This window comes from Strongylocentrotus purpuratus, unplaced genomic scaffold (assembly GCF_000002235.5).
Source record: "Strongylocentrotus purpuratus isolate Spur 01 unplaced genomic scaffold, Spur_5.0 spur5_scaffold_12, whole genome shotgun sequence".
Classification (NCBI taxonomy): Eukaryota; Metazoa; Echinodermata; class Echinoidea; order Camarodonta; family Strongylocentrotidae; genus Strongylocentrotus; species Strongylocentrotus purpuratus.
In genome coordinates this window covers 7,896,119-7,922,995 of record NW_022145597.1, presented here as the reverse complement: position 1 = coordinate 7,922,995, position 26,877 = coordinate 7,896,119, and the positions used below count along the sequence as shown (strand labels likewise).

The following is a 26,877-nucleotide window of genomic DNA, read 5'->3' as shown; positions in this document are numbered from 1 at the left end:
CATAGTGAGGCAAAGCAATAAAAAAATCAAAGTCTAATTATTTGTGACTTCTTTCCAAGCTGCTAATGACGTAGAACATATCAGCCATTGAGAAGAACGGAAATATAAGAAATTGCCAACCTGTTTGGGAATAAAAATTTCGCCCCCGGCCCCTTCTGGTGCTCATAATCCTGTTTTTGCATATTTTTAAGCACAAATTGCCTATTTATAACGGCCCCTCCAGGAAAGAGAAATTCCCCTCCATATAGTAGTTAAATTTGACGTTTCTATATTACCGCCTCATGCGCTGCGTATATACAAGGGCCCTTTGATTGATTTCAAGAAACGTCCTCCCTGCCGCTCCCGGCCCACGGCGAGTATAGGCCTACCGTTTGTGACTTAACTTGGTTAACACACTTAGACTGTGACAGAAGAATTCCTCATTTTAGAAGAAGTATAAGTTTACAATTGAATTTACGAAATAAACTTATATGCCAAGGATAATAATAAAGATTGTCTTTCAACGATGAAATGAAAACTAAAATTCATGATTTAATTAATGGTACAAAAGTAAAAGAGCATCAAATAAAAACAAATAATAGTCACACAGACATTAACGGTAAAGATTAAGAAAGAAGACCAGAATTCCCATGTCTGCAAACAGCATTGCAGTCTTCAAGACAATGTTAAATAAAATGCAGTATGTAATGCTTTAAAATTAAAGATATTACCAACACAAATTTCGAAATAAAAATTCAAAAGAAGCCCTCTATACCGTGTGAGTCAAAAAAAAAGTTTACACCTAGAAAATTTCTAATTATTTTAAAAATCATCTATGAACAGTAAATTATTATACATCTTATGAAAGAGTGTTTTATCCCAAATCGTTTGCTATCACTTTTGTGTGGTATGTGTTAACGCTGGGATGAACAGGAGGCATTGTTTGCGAGAGTGCAAAAATCAACTTGTGCCAAAGTGATGCCTACAGTATGTTCGGATTAGCGGAGTGAGAGAATGAATTTAATGTATCAAATGAAATGGATTGCATATGCGTTTTGCAAAAGCAAAGTCACATACACACACGCGCGCACAAAATGTTCGTTGATATTTAATATGTGTGGCATGATTAATTTTGTTAGGAATGTTATTTGGATCTGCAAAGACCGAATTAATACCCAAATCCCAATTGTTTTTATGTGACATCACATAAGCAACTTTGGCGCAAGTCGAATTTTGCACTCACGCAAAAAATGCCTCCTGTTCATCCAAGCGTGAACACATACCCCACAAAAATGATACCAAATGATTCGGGATAAAACACTCTTTCATCAGATGTATAATAATTTACTGTTCATAGATGATTTTTTTAAATAATTAGCAATTTTCTAAACCACAACCACCTTATTTTACACGTAATCCGCGGCGGTTTGTGCGGCGGTTTGTGCGGCGGATTACCGCATTATAATTATCTGAACAAACTTTTATACGATTCCCACTATTCCGAATTATGGGTTGCGAAGTAAAGATGAGTAGAAGTAAAACTCAAAAAATGTAATCAGGTCCATTGGACGTGTTGTAGTTGGGTAGTTCAGTCCAATCTCGTTGTCATGTCAGCGTTGCCAAGCCCTTAGCCCACTAAAAAAAAAAAAGATTACGAGAAGATAAATAAAACGCAACGAATGCATCCACCACGTATCACAACAATATGATTTAAGGGCAAAGTTAGCATTAGTTGTAAGTTTTATGAAAGGGAGCCCCGGTGTAAATGGGTATAAATGAATCTCTCTCTCTCCTGTTTCATATAGAATCCACCACTGTCTTTCTTCCTTCCATTCGGTATCTTATATCTCCTGTTTGGTTGCTTACAGTCTTCTTTTCTTTCCATCACACACCCTTCCATTTTTTTTGGACCTAGTCCTGTTTATTATCGTGCAATATGTTTACACTGAGAGCAGCGAGGTAATTGGATGCAATGCTAATGCATTTAACAGTCATGTATTTGCTTTTGTATTACATTTTCATTAATGATATCTATTTCATGTACCTATTACTTTCTATTCTACATGTTTTCTTATTCCTGCAATGTGTATAAATATTAACTTGCACTGTAGAAACATGTACAATTCAGTTTGTGACTACCAGTCATGTTTAAAGGGGTAGTCCACCCTGATATTGAATTGGTTTTAATAGAAGCAGAAAAATAAAAGAAATATGTCAGTGAAAGTATGAGCAAAAACCGATTAGAAGTATCAATCAAATACAAATTGACAACTCTGTGCAGAGGTATCTTGCGAGGTCCCCTCCAATTTGCCCTGTTTGTCGTAGGTCCATGGTAATACTAAAAAAATCAAATCAAAAAATGATATCTTCCCTTCAGAAAATTTTCAATCATATTACATTCACCCTAAATACAATTATTGCAAATATGTCAATTTACAACCCCCGTATGACACTTAATATTCTGTCATCAATAACTAAGAAAATGACAGTTTATGACATTTTCTGTACAGAGAGAATTAGAGAGTAGCTCGCACGATATGTCACAGTGTTGCCATCACTGATGACAACTTCAAAAATTCATAACTTTTCTAATTTAATCGGATATTGCTCAAAATTTCACTAATTTATTTGTCTCATTTTTCTGATATACTAGGGTTGACTTCCCCTTTGAAGATACTATGTCCCTTTTGCAGCCAACATCAAATTCTGTAGAACTTTGCAGGAATTATGAATATGTCACGGATGACCCATCTGTGAAATTTAAACGTTAGCAAGGAAACCCGTTTACTTGCAAGACTTCACTGTCAGACACTATTGAGTGACTGACTGGCTTTTTTTCTTCTTTGGTATTAACATACATAAAATGAGCTGTTAAGGGTACATGATCATTTGTCTACATCAATAACCCACTTCTTGTATATAATGGCCAAAATTAAAGTGATTGAATCTTTGCGCAGCATAAAACGTATGACCATTCGGTACAATGGTCTGAAAATCAGACTATTACTTACTGGCTCTATAGCTCTTAAGTCGATTTGACAACTAATAGTCGTTATAATCCCACTTAAAGCAGTTTTCAAGCACCCCTTTTTTTTTAGGGAAGTTCTAAATTAGTGTTATCTTTCAAATGCCGTTGAAATTTAACCTTTTCATTATTTTTGGCCTGCAAATGGGATTTAGTACCTTGAAATAAACCTTGTATCGATCGAATTGAATTGAATTGAATTGAATTGAATTGAATTGAATTGAACTAAATTGAATTGAATACTTACAGGTGCAAAGATTATTCTCGCAGCTATATGTAACTCCTTCACTATCAGGGCAACTAGAACAGGGCAAACCTGATTCGTATGGGCGTTGGGTTTCGTCACCACTGGAAGATAGTAAAAGAACGATTCAATTTCAAGACTTTAAGTCATAAATGACAAGTTTAATTTAATAATCCCATCATTCTTCACTACTTTTAATTGAAAATTGTTCAGATGTGGCTGACATTTATTTATAAAATGCATTGTACTTTTCCTTAGGGGAAGCGGGGGGGGGGGGGGAGGGGGGTCTTATCTTTTAGTTTCGTTTTATGTTCTCAATTTATAGAATTGTATATATAGCATCAAATTGTTTCATTTTTTTATTTTGCACATCTTGATATATATGTTTACTTTACATTAAAGAGAAGGTTGAGTTCTGGGAAGAGGTGAAAAATAATTTGTGAGCATTACTCATTCTTATTATGCAAGTGTGGAAGAACATCAGTTTAGACATGTTCCCTGAAAATCATGGCTCTTCAAATGCCTTCATATTCTAAATATGCATGTGACATCGTAAAAATCGGGGGGCCGGCTTTTTACGCCACGTGTTCGTGTAGTCCCATATACATCTTTCTGTGTAAGTGTTTGTAATTTTACCAAGACTTGGCCAAATTTCTTATCATTTTGATGATTTCAGAACCTTGCAATACACATAAATTCTTATATGCTAGATGATCAACCTTTTCTGGTCGGTTCCACACCGTTTTTTTCACAATGCAATCGTATGACCAGAACTTAACTTCATATTTAAGTATTTGTTTTTTCTTTCTGACGTGTTGACAATAATGTATCATTCTGTTACTTAAAATATGTCTTGTCTCTTCGATATATATTTTCCACAAAGTAGAGAAAGATAAATATGATATGATTACGACTATGATCTAACAATGTATAATATGTTCATTCCATTCCCAAGCGATGTGCCATTTCAACGCAATGTACACAGTCATGTACTCATTTATTTGTATACACTTTGTTGCACTTGTTTGTGATGTTGAATTCACTATCTGACGAAATTAATTGAAACCGGTATTAGTGAATTGAAACTCACAAGGATCTTTATTTCATTTGTTTTCTTTGACCATGACGGATGGGCGATTTCCATAATAAAGTATTTGTATATGTACATACATTATGTCTCTATGTGCTTCCTGCATGACAGCCCGCCCAACGGACAGATCGACCAAAGATAACCCGACCAGGCCCTGGACAACTCGTCTGGGTCTAGTTGTTAAGGGTAGGGTGTCACTCTATCCGGACAACTCGACCAACTTGTTTTGATTTCATGAACTAAAGTCACTTATGAGCGAAATATTGGCCGGCACGATTTTCAAATTTCAGCACACTGAATTTCAAATTGATTTCAAATTTGGCCCCCCTCCTAAGAAATCCCGGATGCGCCTGCAAGTACATGTATATATATATAGGCTCTAAATATTTTTAGAAACAACTACGCAAAAAATGATGAAGATAGAGAAGACTAATGCCTTTAGACCAACAGTTGTATTAGGTCACGTAACCTATAATATAAAGATTCAAGATTCAGGATTCAAGATTTGTTTATTTCTTTCCACTTGCATAAAAAACATTTCATTCAGTAACAGTAGTAACAAGTTCATCGTAAACTAACATAAAAACATTAACAATGAAACAGTTATAAAGACTTTAACAAATGTGGAAAAAGAGGTGGTCTGTTAAAAAAGCACAGCTTGTTAAAACACAGATCACCTTTACAGAAACAACAATTTTTTTAAAAAGAAGTAGGTTATATTACAGGGGGAGGGGGACTAATACTAATCTAGTTACCTATACAGACTATAAATAAATATCAGATCTACCACTAATTTACAGAATATGGTAGACTAAAAAAGAAAACAGAATAAAGATAATGGAAAAGTAAAGAAGTAGGGGAAGGAGGATAATGTACAACACGGGGGGGGGGGGGGGGGGACAATGCTATTCCAGTTACCTATATTGAATACTAATAAAAATCAGATCTATTCACTGTAGGTGTACAGTAGATGAAATTTCAGCTTACGTTTGAAGACAGAAGAGCTTACAGACTGCCTAATAGAACAGTCTAAAGAGTTCCAATACTTTGGTCCAGTATGTGCAAGTGTATTAATCCTAAGCTGAGTTCTAGCTGATGATACATGGTATAAGGCAGCCTGCCTAGTAGAGTATTTGTGTATTTGGTTATTCTTTACAAAAATAGATGCTATTGACATGGGAGCTTCACCCTTCTCCAACTGATACATAAGATATCCCAGATATAGAAAATATATATCTTTTACCTTCAGCATTTTATTTTCGTAAAATAGCTTGTCAGTGTGAGCACGCCAATCAGCTGCCGAAATAATTCTCACTGCTCTCTTTTGAATGAGCAGAATTTTATTTAAGTAGGATTTGGCTGAGGCACCCCAGGCTAGCACACCATAATTTAAGTATGGCAAAATTAAGGAACAGTACAACATGCTAAGTACTTTTCTTGGGAATACAAACTTCAATTTGTTGATCATACCAACATTTCTAGAGAGCACTTTACTTAAATGAGTAGTATGCATCTTCCAAGTCAATTTATCATCAATGTGGAGACCTAAAAATTTAATAAATGAGACTTTTTCAATATTTACCTGATCAAAGACTACATTACCAGGCATTACTGTTTCACTATTACTGAATAACATATGTTTAGTTTTTAATAAGTTTAGTGACAGTTTATTTGCATGAATCCATTTAGTCAATACACAAAGCTCTCTATTTACAGTTTCTAAAAGAGTATTTAAGTTTCTATGAGAACAGAATACACTTGTATCGTCTGCAAATAGCAAAAAAGAAAACGTCTCTGAGGATTTTGGAAAATCATTTACATATAAAATAAAAAGCAGGGGACCCAAAAGGGAACCTTGAGGTACTCCACACGTGACGGGTAACATATCTGAACAAATTTCGCCGAGCTGCACAAATTGTTGTCTGTTACTAAGATAACTTCTAAACCATTCGAGTGCAGGTCCTCTTACCCCATAATAAGAGAGCTTGTGCAACAAAATATTATGGTTCACCGTATCAAAAGCTTTGGAATAATCCAAAAATATACCAACCGTATGGAGGTGTTTATCAAGTGCCGAAGATATTTTGTCTAAAAGACATAAAACAGCATGAGAAGTTGTGTGTTTCTCGCGAAAACCAAACTGAGAATTTGAGAAAACTTGACACGACTTCAAAAACTTTATCAATCTAATATATACAAGCTTTTCCAAAATCTTGGAGAAGACAGTAAGTAGAGAAATTGGTCTATATTTACCAGTTTCTACAGGGTTCCCTTTTTTATATATAGGCACAACTTTAGCTATTTTCATTTTTTTAGGAACAATTCCATGCATTAAAGACAAGTTATAAATGTGAGTGAGAGGTACGACTACAAATGAAATTACTTCTTTTATCAAATCATTAGTTATACCATCGTATCCAGGGCTCTTCTTCCTTTTCAAGCCACTTACAACATCTATAACCTCAGAATTCACTACAGGAACAAAAAATAAAGACTTTTCATTTGGACTGGTTAAATAATTTCCATAGGTTTCCTGTATATCAGGTATGGAGCTAGACAGAGTAGCACCAATGTTAGAAAAATATTCATTAAATGCTTCACACATAAGTTTCTTGTCTTCAATAAGACCATCCTTCCAGGTGAGTTTTGTAATACTCTGTAGTTTAGGATTGGTTTTCAAGACATTTCGAATAACTTTCCATGTACCTTTAACATTATTACACGTAGACTGGAATTGAAATTGATAATAGTCTTTCTTTGCTTGGCGCAGAGCAGAAGTCAATATATTTCTATAGTTAGTATACTTAAGCTTGGCTACACCAGTCTGCTTTGCTTTGTATCTACAAAACAAACGATTCTTTTTATTTATTGACCTGAGTAAAGACTTAGTGACCCATGGCATACGAGGTACTCTTTTTATATTCTTGCTTACTTCTTTGCACCAAGGGAAAGCATCTGTCATAAGATAACACCATTATATCCATGAATTTATCAAAAGACTTATCAACTTCTGTTTCACATAAAACTTCGTTCCATTCAACAGTTTCCAATTCTCTCTTAAATTTTGTTATATTTCCCTGAGTGAATTTCTGTGTTAACTTATCACAGGATTCAGTACAAGAACTCCTTAATGCTAAAGATGTTCTAGCAAATATAGGGAAATGATCCGATATATCGGCCACTATTATACCAGCAGTGGGAATAGGGTGCAAATTGGTGAAAATATTGTCAATTAAGGTTTGTGAGTTAACTGCTACTCTAGTTGGCTTATTAATCAGAGGAATCAAAGAAAATGTACTTAAAGTATCAACAAAATTATTAACAGAGTTATCGTGATCATAACTTAATAAATTTATATTAAAATCACCCATAATAATTATTTTTTTATTTCTGGATAATGGGCTTGAAAGAGTGTTAGACAATTCTTCAATAAATTCATTCACATCACCATTTGGTGGCCTATAGACTACTCCCACTAACAAGTTTTTTTCTCCAGGAATTATAATCTCAACAAATAGAGATTCTAGTGAATCATTCATAATGTACAATTCTGTTTTTGTATGACACTCAAATGAAATGGGAATATACATTGCTACACCACCACCGGATCTGCTTTGTCGATCATTAGTGATTAGTTGATACCTAGGAAGATCGTACATGGCAGTTGGATGACTAGAAAACCAAGTTTCAGTGATTCCAATTATTGGGTATTTATCCTGAAAAGTGTCCAAAAACAAGGAAAGCCTGTCAAAATTTGCATTCATGCTACGCACATTAGAGGGCAAAAAGGACGTTTCATTGACAGGACAGTTTTCTAAATGTTCAGAAAATTGTTTTTCAGTAAAATATTTTGAGTCGTGCACTGTAGCTTCAACCTCGTCATTCAACATATATTCAAAATGTGTTGCATTCATATTCAACTCTGCAACAATATTATCATCAGACTGAGTGTGGCTCAATTGAGTAGCATTAACCTGAGGCATCATAACCTTGACTAAAATCTGCACATAGATCTGTGGTTATAAAGAAAGTAACTGGATTTAGCAATAGCACAAAAGGGGAAAAAAGACATACACATAATTGACAGAGATGTTAAAAGCCATCCTTTCCGCATGGACAAGCATCACCTGTACAAAAATGTGATGTGTTAACATATTTACAAACTTCCTCAAAATGAGTAAGGAAAAAAGACTCATTTACAGAGGAAAAAAACTAACAAGTAACAACAAAAAAAAACAAACGTGGGTTGCTTCTGGGGCCCAGAATCAACCTAAGAAAAATAATGATTTTCTCTAGCGTACATAATACATATAGAGGTCTACAGACTGTTTAACATACATTCATTATGACTCACATCATTCACATGTGAAGAGATCAGATTGGTCGTTTTACTCACTGGTTAAATATCCAACCAAGTAGAAAAAGAGGTTAAAGAAGTACCTGGAAAATTCATAGGAATGCTATATCAATTAGATGCAAAGAAACAAAACAATAGAGTTGAGATCACAGATAAACACAGTCAAGCCTAATGAATCATCGAGCTCATGAATTGACGGTCGTGATATTAAGATGCATGGGCAAGATCAGTGGCAGCTTGATAGAAAACGGTTCTCTCTCTTCATCATTTATTGCGTACTTGAATTCATATGTGTGTGTGTGCGTGTATGTGTGTATGTAACTATCCCGAGCAAAATGGGAACAATGACCATGCAATGATGACAACGAATTACCCGGGTCCGTAATTACAGATGATGTACGTGTTAGAATGCGGTGGACATGCAGCCCTGCCACATCCAATGAAAGAGGTTGTAGCCCACACCATCTATACCAAAATGAAAAAAATGGTAATGAAAATAAAACAAAGACAACAATAACAACAACAACTACTACGATTACTACTACTTGGTCTACTACTTATAATAATGATAATAACAATAATTGAAATGATAATAATTTATATAAAATAATAAACATGATGATGATAATAATGATAATAAAAATTAATGATGTTGATAACAATAATAATAATTATGATCATAATCATCATCATTTCCATCATCGTCGTCGTCGTCGTAAGCTTTTTTTTTAAAGGATGCTACCAACATACAGTTAAATTATTCAATTTCAAACCCCTGGTCAATTTAATGTTTTGTGTATTTTTCGTGACTCAAGAATAAAAGGAGGACTGGTTGAATTAGGGCCTTTGTTGAATACTTTTAGCTGTAATTAATGTGTCACATTTTAAAGAAACATAAATCAGGAGAAAAAAAATCACATTCTTAAAAATGACCTAACTTTAGTAAGGGTATGATTATATATAAATTAGTTGTTAATTGTATGTATTGTCAATGGCTAAAAAAGGCTTTGAGCTTTGAAACTTACCTGAGTGTAGTGGGCACAGAATGCGGAACAGGTGTTGGTTTCGAAGTCATAATCAGCCTTCTCGTTATTCCACGAATCCATTATAGAATCAAGAGTGCCGGCGTACACCCGGGCGATGTTCTGGCCTACACTACTAAATCTTGTTACCAGTCTTCGGAAGTTAAAGCCGAAGTCGCATCGGTTAGCCACCCTCTGCGCAACACCTGCAAGGTCATGGCTCCATCGCTGTAACCAGAGAACGAGGCAATATTAGGATACTTTATTTTTCATTTATGCCGCGTCATTGAAAGTAAATTAGGTGTTAAAAAAAGTATAAAGATTGATACAAACAAAGATCGTTGGCGTACGCAGGATTTTTTGAAAGGGGGGGGGGGGGGTTAAAAATTTTGAAATCGGGCTGAAAATTTCGCAACGACTCAGCCAGCCGCTGAATAAGCGGGGGGGGGGGGGGGGGGGGGTAAGAGGACACCTTTTTTTTTTTTTTGGGGGGGGGGGGGGGGGTCTCGAAATTTGAAAATTTGGCATTTTTCTTCGTTGGTGGGGGGGGGGGGGTAAGGTCACCTTTTTTAGGTCAGCCATTGGCATAATTTTTTTATATTTTTTTTTAATAAAAAAAAAAAAAACCAACCAAAGGGGGGGGGGGTTTCTTCCAAAATACACACATAAAAAATACCAATGGGGGGTTCAAACCCCAACCCCCCCCCCCCTGCGTACGCGCCTGACAAAGATTACATACCGAATATAACTAGCGATATTATGTTCGATACTACATCCGCAATGAATAATATATTTTTAAAAAATTGCAAAGTTTATTTCTGGTGCCCACAAATGACGAAGAATTGCTTGGTATTGTTAGAGCCCTCAAGAACAAGAAAAGTCCTGGGTATGATCATATTGGGAACGAACTTATTAAGCAAGTTATTGTCGGTATCCTTTAACCACTAGTTCATGTTTTTAATTTGTCTATGTCAAGCGGAGTTGTACCGATAAACATGAAGATCGCAAAAGCTGTACCAAGTTTTAAAAAAGGTGACTCTCAATTACTAACAAATTATCGTCCGATTTCTTTGTTAACCTGTTTTTCAAAAATTCTGAAAAAAATGATTTATGTAAGAACTATAACATTTTTAAACAAAACATGTGTCTTCAGTAATTATCAGTTTGGTTTTCGGGAGAAGCATACAACAACGCATGCAATTTTACACCTTATAGATAAACTTGCTTCTGCCTTAGATAGTCGCTTACACACCATCGGTACATTTTTAGACTTTTCCAAGGCCTTTGATACTGTAGACCATGAAATTCTCTTAAGTAAATTATGTCATTATGGTGTCAGGGGAGTCGCCTTGAATTGGTTTAGAAGTTATATTACTGATAGAAAGCAATATGTGTCCTTAAATGGAATTGACTCTAGCCCCCCAAAACTTGTAGCCAATGAATCATGACCGTACGCAGCGGGCGCTAGGGTACGTCAACGCCCCCACAAAAAAACAAAAACAAAGAAAATGCAATAAATTTTCAATAATCCATTGCATTTTGCCCCGACCCCCAATAAAAAAAAAAAACACTTCTATATGGGCATGCCTTGGACCATAAAGCATGGCCCTACCGAGGTATATTTCCTGTTGGGGACTGGGGGGAAATGCAATGAATTATTGAAAATTTATTGCATTTTCTTTGTTTTTTTGTTTATGTGGAGGCCTCGACGTACCCTAGCGCCCGCTGCGTACAGTCATGATTCATTGGCTAAGCAATGGCCTCGTTACTGTGAGCCCCAAGGATCAAAACCGTGTCGATGTGCTATATTAGTGCCCTTCTATGAGGCATTAATCCCCATAACTGTCAGTTATGACTTCAACACGTAGGTCCCTTAGTTGATTAGCATAGTAGCACACACATGCTTTAGCAGTCACGCAAAACAAACACCCCCAATTGTCATTCAATAAAATCTGAGAATGTATACTATTATCTAGATCTATTGGGAATAAATCATTGTCAAAATCTTTCAATAAATACGGGTAAAAATAATTATTCCACCTTTATGACCAACAGTGTATGTAAGGACAACCTTCACTCTGAATACACTAATGTCCACTGGCCCCAGGTTCTGGAATTCACTTGATACTACTATAACAAATGCTTCAAGTATCTCAGTTTTTAAACATAGACTTAAGTCATATTTTCTTCACAAGTATGTCGATGACACATGAATGTGTTATCAAGCTTTATTTTTTGTGTACTGTAGCATATTTAACTCTACTCTTGATCTTTTTTTCGTTAATTCTTGACTTTGACATAATCCCCTTGATCCTTTTTCTTTTTTCTTCTTCTTTCCCATCTGTACATATACCATATATTCCTACTTAACCTCTGCACTCAGAGGGAAATAACTCATTGATGTCCATATTAGATCGCCCTCGAATGGGTGGGTTGATTTTTTGCACATAATTATAATACATATTTTCACACACACGGTGAGTTTGTGAGCTCACGCGGTGTGATGGGGATGTGCGCTGTGGTCGCTGCATCGTTGGGTAGTTGTTCTCTGAGAGTATTTTGTAAATAATTTTATATATTCCATATTTGTTGTTGTATTCATGAATCAGTTATCTTTGTCACATCATATGAGGGGGCCTTAACTTAACAAGCTGTGCTTCAACCAAGGTCTCCTCGTCTTCCTTTATTCTACATTGTACTGTTATGGTTATACTCTATTTTATTTTGTCACATGTGTTTTCTGGAAGACAAATAAACTTGATACTTGATACTTGATACTTGATACTTCATCTGACCTTAATTTAATGTCTGAAACCCCTGAGCTTCCGGGGGCTCTGCCCCTGGATGCCCATCTAACCCTTATTAAATGCTTAAAACCCTTGAGTTTCATCGGGCTCCGCCCCTGGACCCCAAGCCAATTTACGCTCCACTTGCTTCGCTCGCTTTGCTCTACCTGATCGTTAATACTTTAGACCCCCCTCCCCACTTTGAAAAATGTTGCCCCCAGCTCCCCCCCCCCCCCACAAAAAGAAAAAAAAGTTGTGACCAGAAATTTGCCTTTTTTTTTGTTGCTCAAGGGAAGGGGGGGGGGGGGTGTAGAGCGAAATATCGGCCGGCGCGATTTTCAAATTTCGGGGGCAAAAAAAAAAGGAAAAAAAAATAGTGCTCACTACTGTAAGATTTTTCTCGGGTACTTCAATCTGCAATTGCTGAGGTGATAATAATTATATAGGGTCCTAGGAAACAACAGCATTCTTGCTGATAAGGCTTTTCTGGATTAACAAAAAAATTAATAATAATGATAATAATAACAATAATGATAATAATAAGAATAATGATAATAATAATAATAATGATAATAATATTAATAATGATAATAATAATAATAATGATAATACACTGTCGCTCATATAGTTGGAATTTTTTTTTTACACCAATTTTTGGAATTATTTTGACAATGATTTATTCCAAATAGATCTAGATAATAGTATACATTCTCAGATTTCATTGAATAATAATTTGCCAGTGTTTGTTTTGCGTGACTGCTAAAGCATGTGTATGCTACTATGCTTATCAACTAGGGGACCTACGCCCTTAAGTCATAAATGACAGTAATGAGGATTAATGCCCCACAAAAGGGCACTAATATGGTACATCGACACGTTTTTGATCCTGGGGCCTCACAGTTGTGAGGCCATTGCTTTGCCACTGAACCATGACTGTACGCAGCCTGGACTAGGGTAGGGGGCAGCTCCCACAAATTGAAAGAAAAAAAATGCAATACATTTTCAATAATTCATTGAATTTTACCCCGATCCCCAACATAAAAAAATCTTTTGTAGGACCATGCATTATGGCTCAAGGCATGGGCATACAGAACATTTTTTAAATAAAATTTGAAATAAATATTATGCTAGATGCCGATAAAAAAATGAAAGGATGATCATCCCCAATACGCTTGCAGTTCACAGTGTCATGTGCACCCTTCCTCCTTATTCCCTTATCCATCGTTTTCGTCACTGCCGTGGGTGTCAATCCCGGGAGGGGGGATATATCCCCCCCCCCAATATTGCAGGTGTGTGTGTGGGGGGGGGGGTGCCTATACAATCACCCCCCCCCAATAATTCACCATAAACATTTTAAAAAATGAAGAGAAAAATTAATGATGAGGGCCCGATGAGAGTTGTTTAATGGTTATAACTCGCAAGATGACCATCAATATACACATTTTGCTATCTCATTTTCATAATATAAATAGAAAACGAAGTAAATGAGACAACCGTATATGATACAAGAATAAATTGAATTCTCACTCATACGGCTTCATCAGGAATTAATGAATTTATTCAATTCATTCAATCAACAGCATCATAAAAATGCAGTGCGCCAAATGCAAAGCCGCTTCATTAAAAAGCAACGAGCTAAATTTTAAGCGCGAAGCGCAAAAGTACACAAAAGAAGTAGAGAGTGAGAGAGAGAGAGATAATGAGAGACAGAGAGGATAATAACCCAGGTAGTAAGCCCATGTGGGACCCACATGGGTCCCATATTCTCTGAAACATGGGCCCCATATGGAAATCCATCTGGGGCCCTAAGGCATCTGCACCCAAGAAGCATATGGGACCCATATGGGTAAACCCATATAAGGCAGATGGGACCCAGATGGTACCCACACCAAACTGGGCCCAAATGGGTATGCCCAGCTTAATCCTATCTGGTACCCATATTGGTTAACCCAGATATATCCCATGTGGGTTAACCCAGATTTTGCCCATGTGTTATACCCATATGGGCATATTCATATTCTACCCATATGTGTACGCCTAGCTCATTCTCATCTGGGACCCATAAGGGCTGGTCCAGATAGAACCGTCAGGTCATCTTCATCCGAATCTAACTACAAAATATTAAACACGCTACACAAGCGCGCAGCATATATTGTAAGTGGATATACTTGGGAAACCTCATCGGAAACAGTTTTTCGAATACTAGCCTGGCATACTCTAAAAGAACTGTTTAACAAGTCGATATCATGCATGGTGTATAAATGTGTAAGTGGGGTAGCACCATCCCAGTTAAGTAGTAAATTTGTAATAAATGACAATGTCTCTACACGTGTAACACGAAGCACCAACATGTTGTTATTACGTATCCCTCAATGCAAAACTCAATTTTATCAGAGGACATTTGTATCAGTTAGTGTAAATGAATGGAACTGTTTGTCCGATAAAAGCCGATCCGCCCAGTCCTTAGCTATTTTCAAAATTTTTATCAAACCTGGCAATAAATAGCTCTTTTTTAATCAAGGTGGAGGAGGGGGTTGCAATGAGGTCAAATTCATTTTATGCTTGATTTTAATGTAATTTCTATTTTGTAAACAGGTGGTAAACAGGTGTGTGTGTGTGTGTGTGTGTTAGCTCTCGTTACCCCTGTCATTTCTATATATAATATTGTTCATTGTCATTTTTATGTTGTTTTTAAACAGAGCCCTGTTGTAAACCAGCCTATTTTAATGTTTTTAACAATGTTTTGTAATGATTTTATAGCTGAACATGTTACTCTGTATAAAGATGCGAAATAAATAAATAAATAAAAAATCCCAAATGGGTTACTAAATATTGGCCCCAGATGGCACAAGTGACCCAGATCATCCCCATATGGGCCCCATATGGGCTTGCTACCTGGGAAAAGGGAAAAAAGGAAGAAACGAGCAGAAGAAAAAAGGAAGGGGGAAGAGAAAAGGAAGAAAGACGACGGTTTGATCCAAATGGCAGCATGAAGAAGACGAAACTTACATAGACACCTGATCAAAATCGGGTAAACAAAGAGTTCTTTTTTAAGTTACACACATGGATCTAGTGCCTCTTACAAATAAGCTCTTTGTATGTACATAAACAAGCAATACAACAGAATACTCCAGTTCGATATTTTGGAGAAAGATTATTATGTTACAAGTTATTTTTGTTTTATTGAAAAGCTTATGGAGGCCTATGAATTGTATTTAAACGTAACAGGCATAAGATAGTTAAGGTGTTTTTGAAGGTTAGAATGTTATTAAGTTTGAAGTTTTGTTTATAACACTCTTCCAATAATAGTGCACCTTCTAAGACTGGTTATAGTTTTTGAAGAAAAAGATATTGCTCTGGTCAGGGCCTTAGGGGAATATTATGCTTATATTTTAGAGCGTATCTGGTAAGATAAGTATATCTGGGTGAAGAAGGAGATAATGGAAGTTTGTTGTTTGGTAGTTGGAACGTAAGTTTTATATTATGTTTTTAAGAAACAGACAGTTTGAATGAGATCAGGAGTGGACATTTTCTGTCATTTTGAGAACCAAATTTTGCATCAGTGATATTCTGTTTCATTGAATTGAGTTTCCCGCAGAGAGGATTCAGTTGGTTTAATTAAAGAAGGAAGAGAGTCAAATGAAGAACCAAAAGCAATATGTTTTCATTTACTAATGAGAATTTTTATTTTTTGAGATCTCCTTACACAGAATATTGGAATGGGTTTTTTCACGAAGAATTTTGTTTGGAGACATCAATATTCATAAAATGTATGTTTCTATCACCAGGAAAAATTTAAAAATAGATGATATCAGTCTGGTAGGCAGGGGCGTCGCTAGACCTTTTTCAGTGGGGGGGGGGGGGGGGGGGGGGAGGGGGAGGGGGTGTAGAGGCCAACGATAACCGACAAAACTAGCGACCAATTACCGACAAAATTAAATGTCCAATATCTACAAATTTAACCCTATAAACCCGGGGCCGAAGGCTAAATTGTTTTTCCTATGGACTTTCTATAGTACTTGCATATGCGCAAATGGTCATTTCCCTCGACGACATAAATATACGAATTATTTCGTCAACTAATTAGTCAGCATCATAGCTGATATATTTTAATGCAGGCGCGGAGCTAGGATCTTATTTTAGGGAGGTCGGTAGTGAGCAAGCGAATCACTCAAAGAGCGCTCATTAGGGGGTGTGGGTGATAGGCCTCTAAATTATTAGGAAAAGAAGACGATTTATTGTACCTTTCGCGACTGTTAATTCTTGTCTAAATGAAGTCCCCCCCCCTCCCGAAGCGCGAAAGCTTTGACGTTTCATTAAATTATTTTGAAAAGAAGACGATTTGCTGTACCGTTCTCTACTGTTAATCCTTGTCTGAATTCAGTTTCTCCCCCACACGCGCGAAGCGCGGAAGTTTTGGCGTTTCATTATTATTAGAGAAAGTAGACGATTCGTTGAACCTTGCTCGGCTCTAAATCCTTGTCTGAATGAAGCTTCCCCTTCCGGGGAATTTTGACGTTTCATTAAATTATTAGAGAAAGAAGACGATTCGTTGTACTGTTCTCGACTCGTCTACATGAAGTTTTCTCTCTTCGCGCTAGGCGCGGAATTTTAGGCTTTTCATCACAATATAGAGAAAGGAAGACGATTCGTCGTACCGTTTTCGATTCTTATTACTCCCTATTCAATTGAATTCAGTTTCCCCCTCTCGCGCGAAGCGCGGAAGCTTTGACGTTTCATTAAATTATTAGAGAAAGAAGACGATTCGTTTGTACCGTTTTCTACTCTTAATAAGCCCTATTTGATGTACTGTTTTCGACTCTTAATTCTTATCTGAATTCAGTTGTCCCCCTTCGCGCGAAACGCGGAGGTTTTGACGTTTCCTTAAATTATTAGATAAAGTAGACGATTCGTTGAACCGTACTCGGCTCTTAATGCTTGTCTGAATAAAGCTTCCACCTTCCGCGCGAGGCGCGGAGGTTTTGACGTTCCATTAAATTATTAGAGAAAGAAGACGATTTGTTGTACCGTTCTCGACTCGTCTAAATGAAGTTTTCCCCTTCCGCGCGAAGCGCTGATTTTTTTTGGGGGGGGGGCGTTTCATCACAATATAGAGACAGGAAGACGATTCGTCGTACCGTTGTTGACTATTAAACCTTGTTAGAATTTAGCTTCCCCGAAAATTTTAAACCTTTGATTTCTTTAGCTGATATTATAGGAAAGTGAAACTTCGAGAAAATACAAGTATTGTAGTTGTAGTCACTCTTGAAGTCGTCACAGCGGATAAAATGTTACAGTTCGTAGTGAAAAAAAACTTGTCGGCCGACCGACAATATACATCTCACCAACTTCAAACTTCTGCATTGATATAGTACACGAGGATCGAGCAAGAATACCGACACAGCTGACCCGACATAGCAACATATTTACCCGTGTCTTTCTTGCTCCCTCGACGAGACGACTCCACCCAACAACCCCCCCCATAGGAAAGAAATGAGCCTGCCGCATACTCCTGCGGCAGACTTGCCGCAGATCTGCAGCAGACCTGCCGCAGACAGTCATCTTTTTCACATGCAAATTAGTTTTGCCGCAGACTTGCCGCAGACTTGCCGCATACTCTTTCAGTATGATGAAGAGTCTGCGGCAGGTCTGCCGCAGACTTGCTGCAGACTTGCCGCATACTCTTTCAGTATAATGAAGAGTCTGCGGCAGGTCTGCCGCAGACTTGCTGCAGACCTGCCGCACACTCTTTCAGTATGATGAGGAGTCTGCGGCAGGTCTGCCGCAGACTTGCCGCATACTCATTCAGTATGATGAAGAGTCTGCGGCAGGTCTGCCGCAGACTTGCCGCAGACTCTTCATCATAATGAAAGAGTATGCGGCAAGTCTGCGGCAAGTCTGCGGCAAAACTAATTTGCATGTGAAAAAGATGACTGTCTGCGGCAGGTCTGCCGCAGACTTGCTGCAGACCTGCCGCATACTCTTTCAGTATGATGAAGAGTCTGCGGCAGGTCTGCCGCAGACTGCCCCAGACTTGCTGCAGACTTGCCGCATACTCTTTCAGTATGATGAAGAGTCTGCGGCAGGTCTGCCGCAGACTTGCTGCAGACCTGCCGCAGACTCTTCGTCATGAATATTCATATCTCATATAGACCTGCTGCAGACCTGCCGCATACTCTTTCATATCCAGTACGTGGCAATAAAGTATGCATGTAGAAGAACCAGTGATAAACTGATTGATACTTCATAATCGATATTGGCAATATCAATATTACCAATTAGGTAATACCAATAGATATCGATATTACCAATTAGGTATATTCTATTCTCAATTGTATTAACTTCATCACATTGATCATTTGAAGTGTATTCAAGAGTAACATTTAAAGTGACACAGGCTCGTACACATATATATACTAAATATGTATATTGTTTCTTGGTTAGTAATCATAGTTTCTTCGTTAGTAATCAATATATCTATTGCTTAAACGTGAATGTAATTGTAACATGATCAGACAAAATAATCTATTGGTTAATAATGGCAAAAAGAAAATAGAAATCACAAAAATGATGTGCATTGTCTTAATTTGCTTAACAAATCATGATAAATGTATTTTTCTGTCACACGTGTAAAGTAATAATGAATATGCATGGGATGATTGGTTTCAATTGGCCCTATTAGACTTTAATGGGATTTCCTGTGGCAGACCTGCCGCAGACTGTTCCTGTGGTGTACTGGTATGCGGCAAGTCTGGAGCAAAGTTTCGCCCTGCCGCAGATCTGCCGCAGACTGTTCCTGTGGCATACTAGTATGCGGCAAGTCTGGAGCAAAGTTTCATCCTGCCGCAGATCTGCCGCAGACTGTTCCTGTGGCATACTAGTATGCGGCAAGTCTGCAGCAAAATTTCATCCTGCCGCAGATCTGCCGCAGACTGTTCCTGTGGCATACTAGTATGCGGCAAGTCTGGAGCAAAGTTTCATCCTGCCGCAGATCTGCCGCAGACTGTTCCTGTGGCATACTAGTATGCGGCAAGTCTGCAGCAAAATTTCATCCTGCCGCAGATCTGCCGCAGACTGTTCCTGTGGCATACTAGTATGCGGCAAGTCTGGAGCAAAGTTTCATCCTGCCGCAGATCTGCCGCAGACTGTTCCTGTGGCATACTAGTATGCGGCAAGTCTGCAGCAAAATTTCATCCTGCCGCAGATCTGCCGCAGACTGTTCCTGTGGCATACTAGTATGCGGCAAGTCTGGAGCAAAGTTTCATCCTGCCGCAGATCTGCCGCAGACTGTTCCTGTGGCATACTAGTATGCGGCAAGTCTGCAGCAAAATTTCATCCTGCCGCAGATCTGCCGCAGACTGTTCCTGTGGCATACTGGTATGCGGCAAGTCTGCAGCAAAATTTCTTTCTGCAGCATACTTCGGCATACTCTTTGCCGCAGACTTTTAGTCTGCGGCAGGTCTGCGGCAGATCTGCGGCAGGTCTGCGGCAGGTCTGCGGCATACTTTTCACTTTCCTATGGGCCTGCTCTCTTTTACTCCCACTCGTCCTCTCTCAGGCTCTTACCTCTCCTCTCTCTCCTCTCTTTCACCCCCGTTTCTTTTGTTTCCCTTTTACTCTCTTTTCTTTCTTTTCCTTTCATTCCTCTCCTCGCTCTTTTTCTTTTTCTCTTTCTTTCTTCTCTTTTCTTTCCTTTCTTTTTCCTTTCTTTCCTTTCTTTCCTTTCTTTTCCTTTCTTTTTTCTCTTTTCCTTTTCTTTTTTCTTTTCTTTCCGTTTCCCTCTCTTTTTTCCCTCCCCCTTTTCTATTTTTTTCCCGACGGCAGCGCAATTTTACCGACAATATCCTGACAGGTGGGGGGGGGGGGGGGGTGTCGCACCCCCACACCCCTCCCCCCCCCCTTTGGCGACGCCCCTGCATGAAAGTGATGGATTTTCGGTGACCTGTTCATCATAAACTAGTGCTAAGCCAGTCACAGAGAATTTATCATTTCAACTAAAGCCTCTTAGTGCATTGTATATTTGATTTTTTTTTTATAATTCAAATTTCATTTGGAAACTTTTTATATTTTGCTCAATATGCTGTATAGGCATATGGTCTATCGGGTTGGAACGATGGATGCGGTTTACGGCGTTGGTGTATTAAGTGGATTTTCCATATTCAGATTCTGAACATTGGCAGCGAATCTAATCCTATTTCAAAAGATGCAGGTCGTGTTTTTAAACGAGAATTGTCAATTGATATATTCTCTCTCTCTCTCTCGCTCTCTCTCTCTCTCTTTCTTACAAAGAGAAAATATAAATATAATCTTGGGTTTTGATTAAGACAAAGTGAATACTTTATCAATAGTAAACAGGGAGAAAGAAATGGGGAGGAAATTAAACAAAATGACAATTTAAGATACCTTCTACATGTTATTCGTGATGGGTACAAATGCAGGGCATATTAAAATGTGAAATAATAAATTTTAGAGCGATGATACATCAATACTTTGACGTTACTTGATTCATTCAAATTTACACAAATGCGTTGACTTGTCGGTTACGAAGGGGAGATGCCAGAATGATGACATTGACGATGATTAAAAGTTTAGTTAAAAAAATAATCAAATAATATGTTCCGAGGTCATATTTATTACAATTTTCAATTATGCGGTGACTTGTTGGTTACGAGCAGATAATAATGGCAGGCTGTGATATTCTATAAAACTAGAAGCTATCTAGAAAGTACTTCAACAGAAAGCTGGATAGAGACACGTCTGTCCTATAATCTCACATATTATTTCGTCTGTCATCCCTCTTGACTCCCAATACACACAAATAACACAATAATACACCTCAATTATTGTGGAATAGCCTGACAACAACTACTGAGAGCCGGCCGTTTATTCAGTATGAATGTTTAACAAACATTTCTTATCGTTTCCTTCACCGGAAACCGTTTCCTTCACTGGAAACCGGACCTATCATGGTCCAGGATAAAAAACCAGAGATAAAACTCAACGAGCATAAGAACTCTGGAAAACCTTATTCAAACACAGCCATGTAACACTACATGACACAACGCACTTTTATTGTAAATAAAAGTTGTCTCGTTGAAAGTTCCAGCTAGAATGATTCAATTACACACTAATTCATGCCACGCCCTGGTCTCCGTGGCAGAATTAGCTCGCACACCTGTACGAGCTGCCTATGCAAATTACATTCCATCGGGGCACAGCACCGGACCCAACATAAGTATGCATTCGTTAACCATACAAACAACATTTGTCTGCTATACAATCGTACCGCAGACAAATAATATTCCTCAAATCAAGCTACGAGAAAGTATATCATCGTCTCACAGAATTCTATTCGAATACCGCATCGAAATCAGGTTTTCATTTCTCGATGAAAGATTGTTTTAAATGTACCATCAGGCGCGGATCCAGGGGGGGGGGGCCGAGCGGGCCTTGGCCCCCCCCCCCCCCCCCAAAAAAAAAGAGAGAAGAAAGGAAAAGAAGGGAAAGGAAAGAGGAGAGAAAGGGAAAGAAAGAAGAGGAAGAAGAAAAGAAAAGGGGAAAGAAGGAGATCGGGGGACCGAAAGGGCCTTGCCTTGCACAGGCTGTTGACCCCCCCCCCCCCCCAATCAAAAAAATAAGAGAGAAGGAAGGAAAGGGAAAGAAAAAAGTAAAAGAGGAGATACTGGCGTACTGATAGGGGGGGGGGGGGGCTTGGTTTCATTTCTAATTCCACAACGGTGGATTACAAATAATGCTGAAATTACATAATTTCCGAGATTTTTCCTCACTTTTTAGTAAATTATACGTTTGTATGTGTTTGTTGGAAAATGACAAATTCCTAAATTTACAGCCGGGCAAGAAATATGATTCTTGAGATTTCTACATGTCAGGGCCCGAGGTACGGTGGGGATCGAAAGCTCTGAGCTCCCCCCCCCCCTCCCCACTTGTTTTGAAAAAGTGTATTAAAGAGAAATAAAATAGAATGAGAGCAAGAAAGAAAGAATAGTTAACTGCCAGTGTTAACAAATAATGAGGCATCAAAATATGCTCAGCTGACCGTGATTAAATGCCTAAAACCCCTAAGCTTCCGGGGGCTCTGCCCCCTGGATTCCACCTAGGGCCCTATGGGAGGCCCTTAGATGCTCATCTGACGGTAATTTAATGCCTAAAACCCCTGATTTTTGGGGGCTCCACCCCCTGGACCCCACGCCAAAAAGTGACCTGTCAGTGTCACAAAATTATAAGGTATAACAAAAAATATGCTCATCTGACCTTAATTAAACGCCTAAAACCCCTGAGCTTCCGGGGCCGGCTCCGCCGCCTCGACCCCACCAGGGGCACTAAGGCGGGCCCCTGAATGCTTATCTGACCGTAATTTATTGCCTTAAACCCCTGAGCTTGCGGGGTCGGACAAGGTATCAAAATGTGTTTGTCTGACCGCAGGCGCGTAGCCAGGGGGGGGGGGGGGGCGTTCCCCCAAATCGGAAGAGGACGTATGAAGAAAAAGGAGCAGACAAAGAACATCTTTGAAATTCAGACAAGGATTAAGAGTATAGAGAACGGTACAACGCATCGTCTTCTTTCTCTAATAATTTAATGAAACGTCTAAGCTTCACGCAGGAGGGGAGAGGGGGGGTTGAATTAAGACAAGGATTAAGAATCGAGAACGGTACAGCCAATCGTCTTCTTTCTCTCATAATCTTATGAAACGTCAAAGCTTCCGCGCTTCGCGCGGGAGGGGGGGAACCTGAATTCAGACGAGGATTCAGAGGCGAGAACGGTAATACGAATCTTTAATGATTTAATGAAACGAAAAAGCTACCGCACTTTGCGCGGGATGAAAGGGGAACTAAATTCCGATGAGGATTATTTCTCGAGAACGGTACAACGAATCGTCTTCTTTCTCTCATGATTTAATGGCAATTAAAAGCTTCCGCGCTTCGCGCGGGAGGGGGAACCTGAATTCAGACGAGGATTCAGAGGCGAGAACGGTAATACGAATCTTTAATGATTTAATGAAACGAATAAGCTTCCGCGCTTCGCGCGGGATGAAAGTGGAACTAAATTCCGACGAGGATTATTTCTCGAGAACGGTACAACAAATCGTCTTCTTTCTCTCATGATTTAATGGCAATTAAAAGCTTCCGCGCTTCGCGCGGGAGGGGGAACCTGAATTCAGACGAGGATTAAGAGTCGAGAACGGTACAACGAATCGTCATCTTTCTTTAGTAGTTAAATGAAACGTCAAAGCTTCCGCGCTTCGCACTGGAGGGGGAGGGGGCTGAATTAAGACAAGGATTAAGAGTCGATAACGGTACAACGAATCGTCTTGTTTCTCTAATGATTTAATGAAACGTAAAAGCTTCTGCGCTTCGCGCGGGAGGGGGAGGGGAAAAACTAAATTTAGACGAGAATTATTTACGAAAACGGTATAACGAATCGTCTTCTTTCTCTAATGATTTAAGGAAACTTAAAAACTTCCGCGCTTCGCGCGGGAGGGGGGAACCTGAATTCAGACGAGGATTAAGAGTCGAGAACTCTACAACGAATTATCTTCTTTCTCTAATAATTTAATAAATCGTAAAATTTTCCGCGCCTCGCGCGGGAGGGAAAAACTAAATTCCGACGAGGATTATTTCTCGAGAACGGTACAACGAATCGTCTCCTTTCTCCAATAATTTAATGAAACGTCAAAGCTTCCGCGTTTCACGGAGGAGGGAGGGGGAAACTCGCCACTCCCTGCACCGACCCCCCCCCTTACGTCACTGTTGGTCACCATTACGTACCAATATTTGGCTCGCATAATTTCAAATTTGGGCCCCCCCTAAGAAATCCTGGATCCGCGCCTGTGTACCATGTACTCTTTTCGAGGCACCTGAAGGCAGGGGAGTCGCTAGACCTTTTTCAGTGGGGGGGGGGGGGGGGGGTGTAGAGGCCAACGATAACCGACAAAACTAGCGACCAATTACCGACAAAATTAAATGTCCAATATCTACAAATTTAACCCTATAAACACGGGGCCGAAGGCTAAATTGTTTTTCCTATGGACTATCTATAGTACTTGCATATGCGCAAATGGTCATTTTTCTCGACGACATAAATAAACGAATTATTTCGTCAACTAATTAGTCAGCATCATAGCAGATATATTTTAATGCAGGCGCGGAGCTAGGATCTTATTTTAGGGAGGGCGGTAGTGAGCAAGCGAATCACTCAAAGAGCGCTCATTAGGGGGTGGGGTGATAGGCCTTTAAATTATTAGGAAAAGAAGACGATTTATTGTACCTTTCTCGACTATTAATCCTTGTCTAAATGAAGTTCCCCCCCCCTCCCGCGCGAAGCGCGAAAGCTTTGACGTTTCATTGTATACCGACACAGCTGACCCGACATAACAACATATTTGCCCGTGTCTTTCTTGCTCCCTCGACGAGACGACTCCACCCAACAACCCCCTGCTCTCTTTTACTCCCACTCCTCCTCTCTCAGGCTCTTACCTCTCCTCTCTCTCCTCTCTTTCACCCCCGTTTCTTTTGTTTCCCTTTTACTCTCTTTTCTTTCTTTTCCTTTCATTCCTCTCCTCGCTCTTTTTCTTTTTTCTCTATCTTTGTTCTCTTTTCTTTCCTTTCTTTTTCCTTTCTTTTCCTTTCTTTTCCTTTCTTTTCCTTTCTTTCTTCTCTTTTCCTTTTCTTTTTTCTTTTCTTTCCGTTTCCCTCTCCTTTTTTCCCCTCCCCCTTTCTCATTTTTTCCGACGGCAGCGCAATTTTACCGACAATATCCTGACAGGTGGGGGAGGGTGTCGCATCCCCCACACCCCCTTTGGCGACGCCCCTGCTGGTAGGCCTACACTGCAGGCAGAAGTCAGGACTAACATTTAGCATGTTATTAATTTTATTACCACCCTTATATTCTCTGAAATGTTATCTTTATTGAGGGTCACTTGAAAAAGTTAATAACTTGGAAGGAAGGGGGTGCAACCTGCCACACGCTTCTACCTCTTGGTTGCTTTGATCCATTGCCGAAAATATTTTGGCACCTATCATCCCCCCTACCACGGATACAAATCGACACCCCTGGTCACTGCCATTTGAGTGTGCCCGGCCCCCTCTTCAATAACGGCTCCCAAGCCTTCGAGAATGACCCCAAAATTTCTAGATTACCATTCTGCCGCTCTTTGAGGGGCCGGGCGCGACCTTTTCAGAAGAGTGTTTCTACACTAATCTTTTCATGCACTACGGCTTTACATAAACAAACATGCTAAGAATTTTTTTAAATAAGCATAATTCCGACTCAGTTTTGCATAACCTAAATATTAAAATACGGTCAGTCACCCCTCTCCCCCTCAATGCACCCGCCTTTCACACACGCACCCTCCTCCCTAGTCTTTCCCTTATTCCTCGTTACTGTACGTCACTTAGTGCCATTTCGTTGTATTTCTCTCCCGGCTTCTGTCTTCTTTTTCTTTCTCTTTCTCTTTCTCTTTGTTGAACTCTCTCTCTCTCTTACTTTTCTTTTCCTTTCTTTTCTCTTCTCCTTTTTTTCTTCTTCTTTTCATTTCTCTTTTTCTCTTCTTTTCTTCCTCTTTTTTTCCTTCTCAATTTATTTGCGCCGCCAATAGGGGAGGGGGGCCGCGGCCGTTTCGGCCCACCCCTGGATCCGCCACTGATTATAATCAATTATTGTGTTTGTGCCTCTCTCCGCAAATCTTGCAAGTGGTTGGTTAAGGGTTAGAGATAATTGGTCCAGTGTTGAAGTTAAGAATTCGGATAGTATAGGAAATTGGCTAGGAGCAAGTTTCGATAGAGCAAGTAGTGTCGCAAGATCAGCAAGTATCGTATATAAACAAAACTTACCAGAGCTACCATGTTTGCAGCAGATGGCTGTACTTCACTACGGAACTGGTTATGTCGAGCCAGGATTTTGTCTCTATCCAATTGATTATATATTCCATTAACAACTGGGAGCACTTCCTCGGTCAGGTCGGTGACTTCGGCCATCTCTCCAAAGGAGACTGCCAAAACAAGCACGAGACTCAATGCACAGATCATGATGATGTGGTGTGTTTGTATAGGTAGGCACTGCTCAGATATGAAACAGCTCTTGGGATGCTAACGTATATATTAGGGCTGGTTACCTACCGACCGACGTAGGTAATTTCACCTTCGAAAGATTTATTAGACTTTCATATGTCCTTCGGAATCCAATCAGAATATTAATTTTGTGACATTGAATACCATATGCTCATAGCATGCCCTTGAGGCTGCATGCACGCTACCGTTATAGCGCAGGGCTGTCAACAGGCGCGGATCCAGGATTTCTTAGGGGGGGGGCAAATTTGAAATTATGCGAGCCAAATATTGGTACGTAATGGTGACAC

The 26,877-nt window shown here is 39.2% G+C and overlaps 1 protein-coding gene across 1 annotated transcript; it reads right to left on the bottom strand.

The window, feature by feature from the left end:
* Positions 1-1,459: 1,459 nt before the first annotated feature.
* LOC115922842 (glioma pathogenesis-related protein 1-like) lies at positions 1,460-26,548 on the bottom strand. Its single transcript, XM_030982568.1, has 5 exons — positions 26,354-26,548; positions 9,721-9,945; positions 9,069-9,160; positions 3,252-3,352; positions 1,460-1,614 (listed from the first exon to the last, which is right to left on the bottom strand). The coding sequence occupies exons 1-5, from the start codon at positions 26,546-26,548 to the stop codon at positions 1,607-1,609; spliced, it is 621 nt and encodes a 206-aa protein (XP_030838428.1). The 3' UTR covers positions 1,460-1,606.
* Between the last annotated feature and the right edge of the window lie 329 nt (positions 26,549-26,877).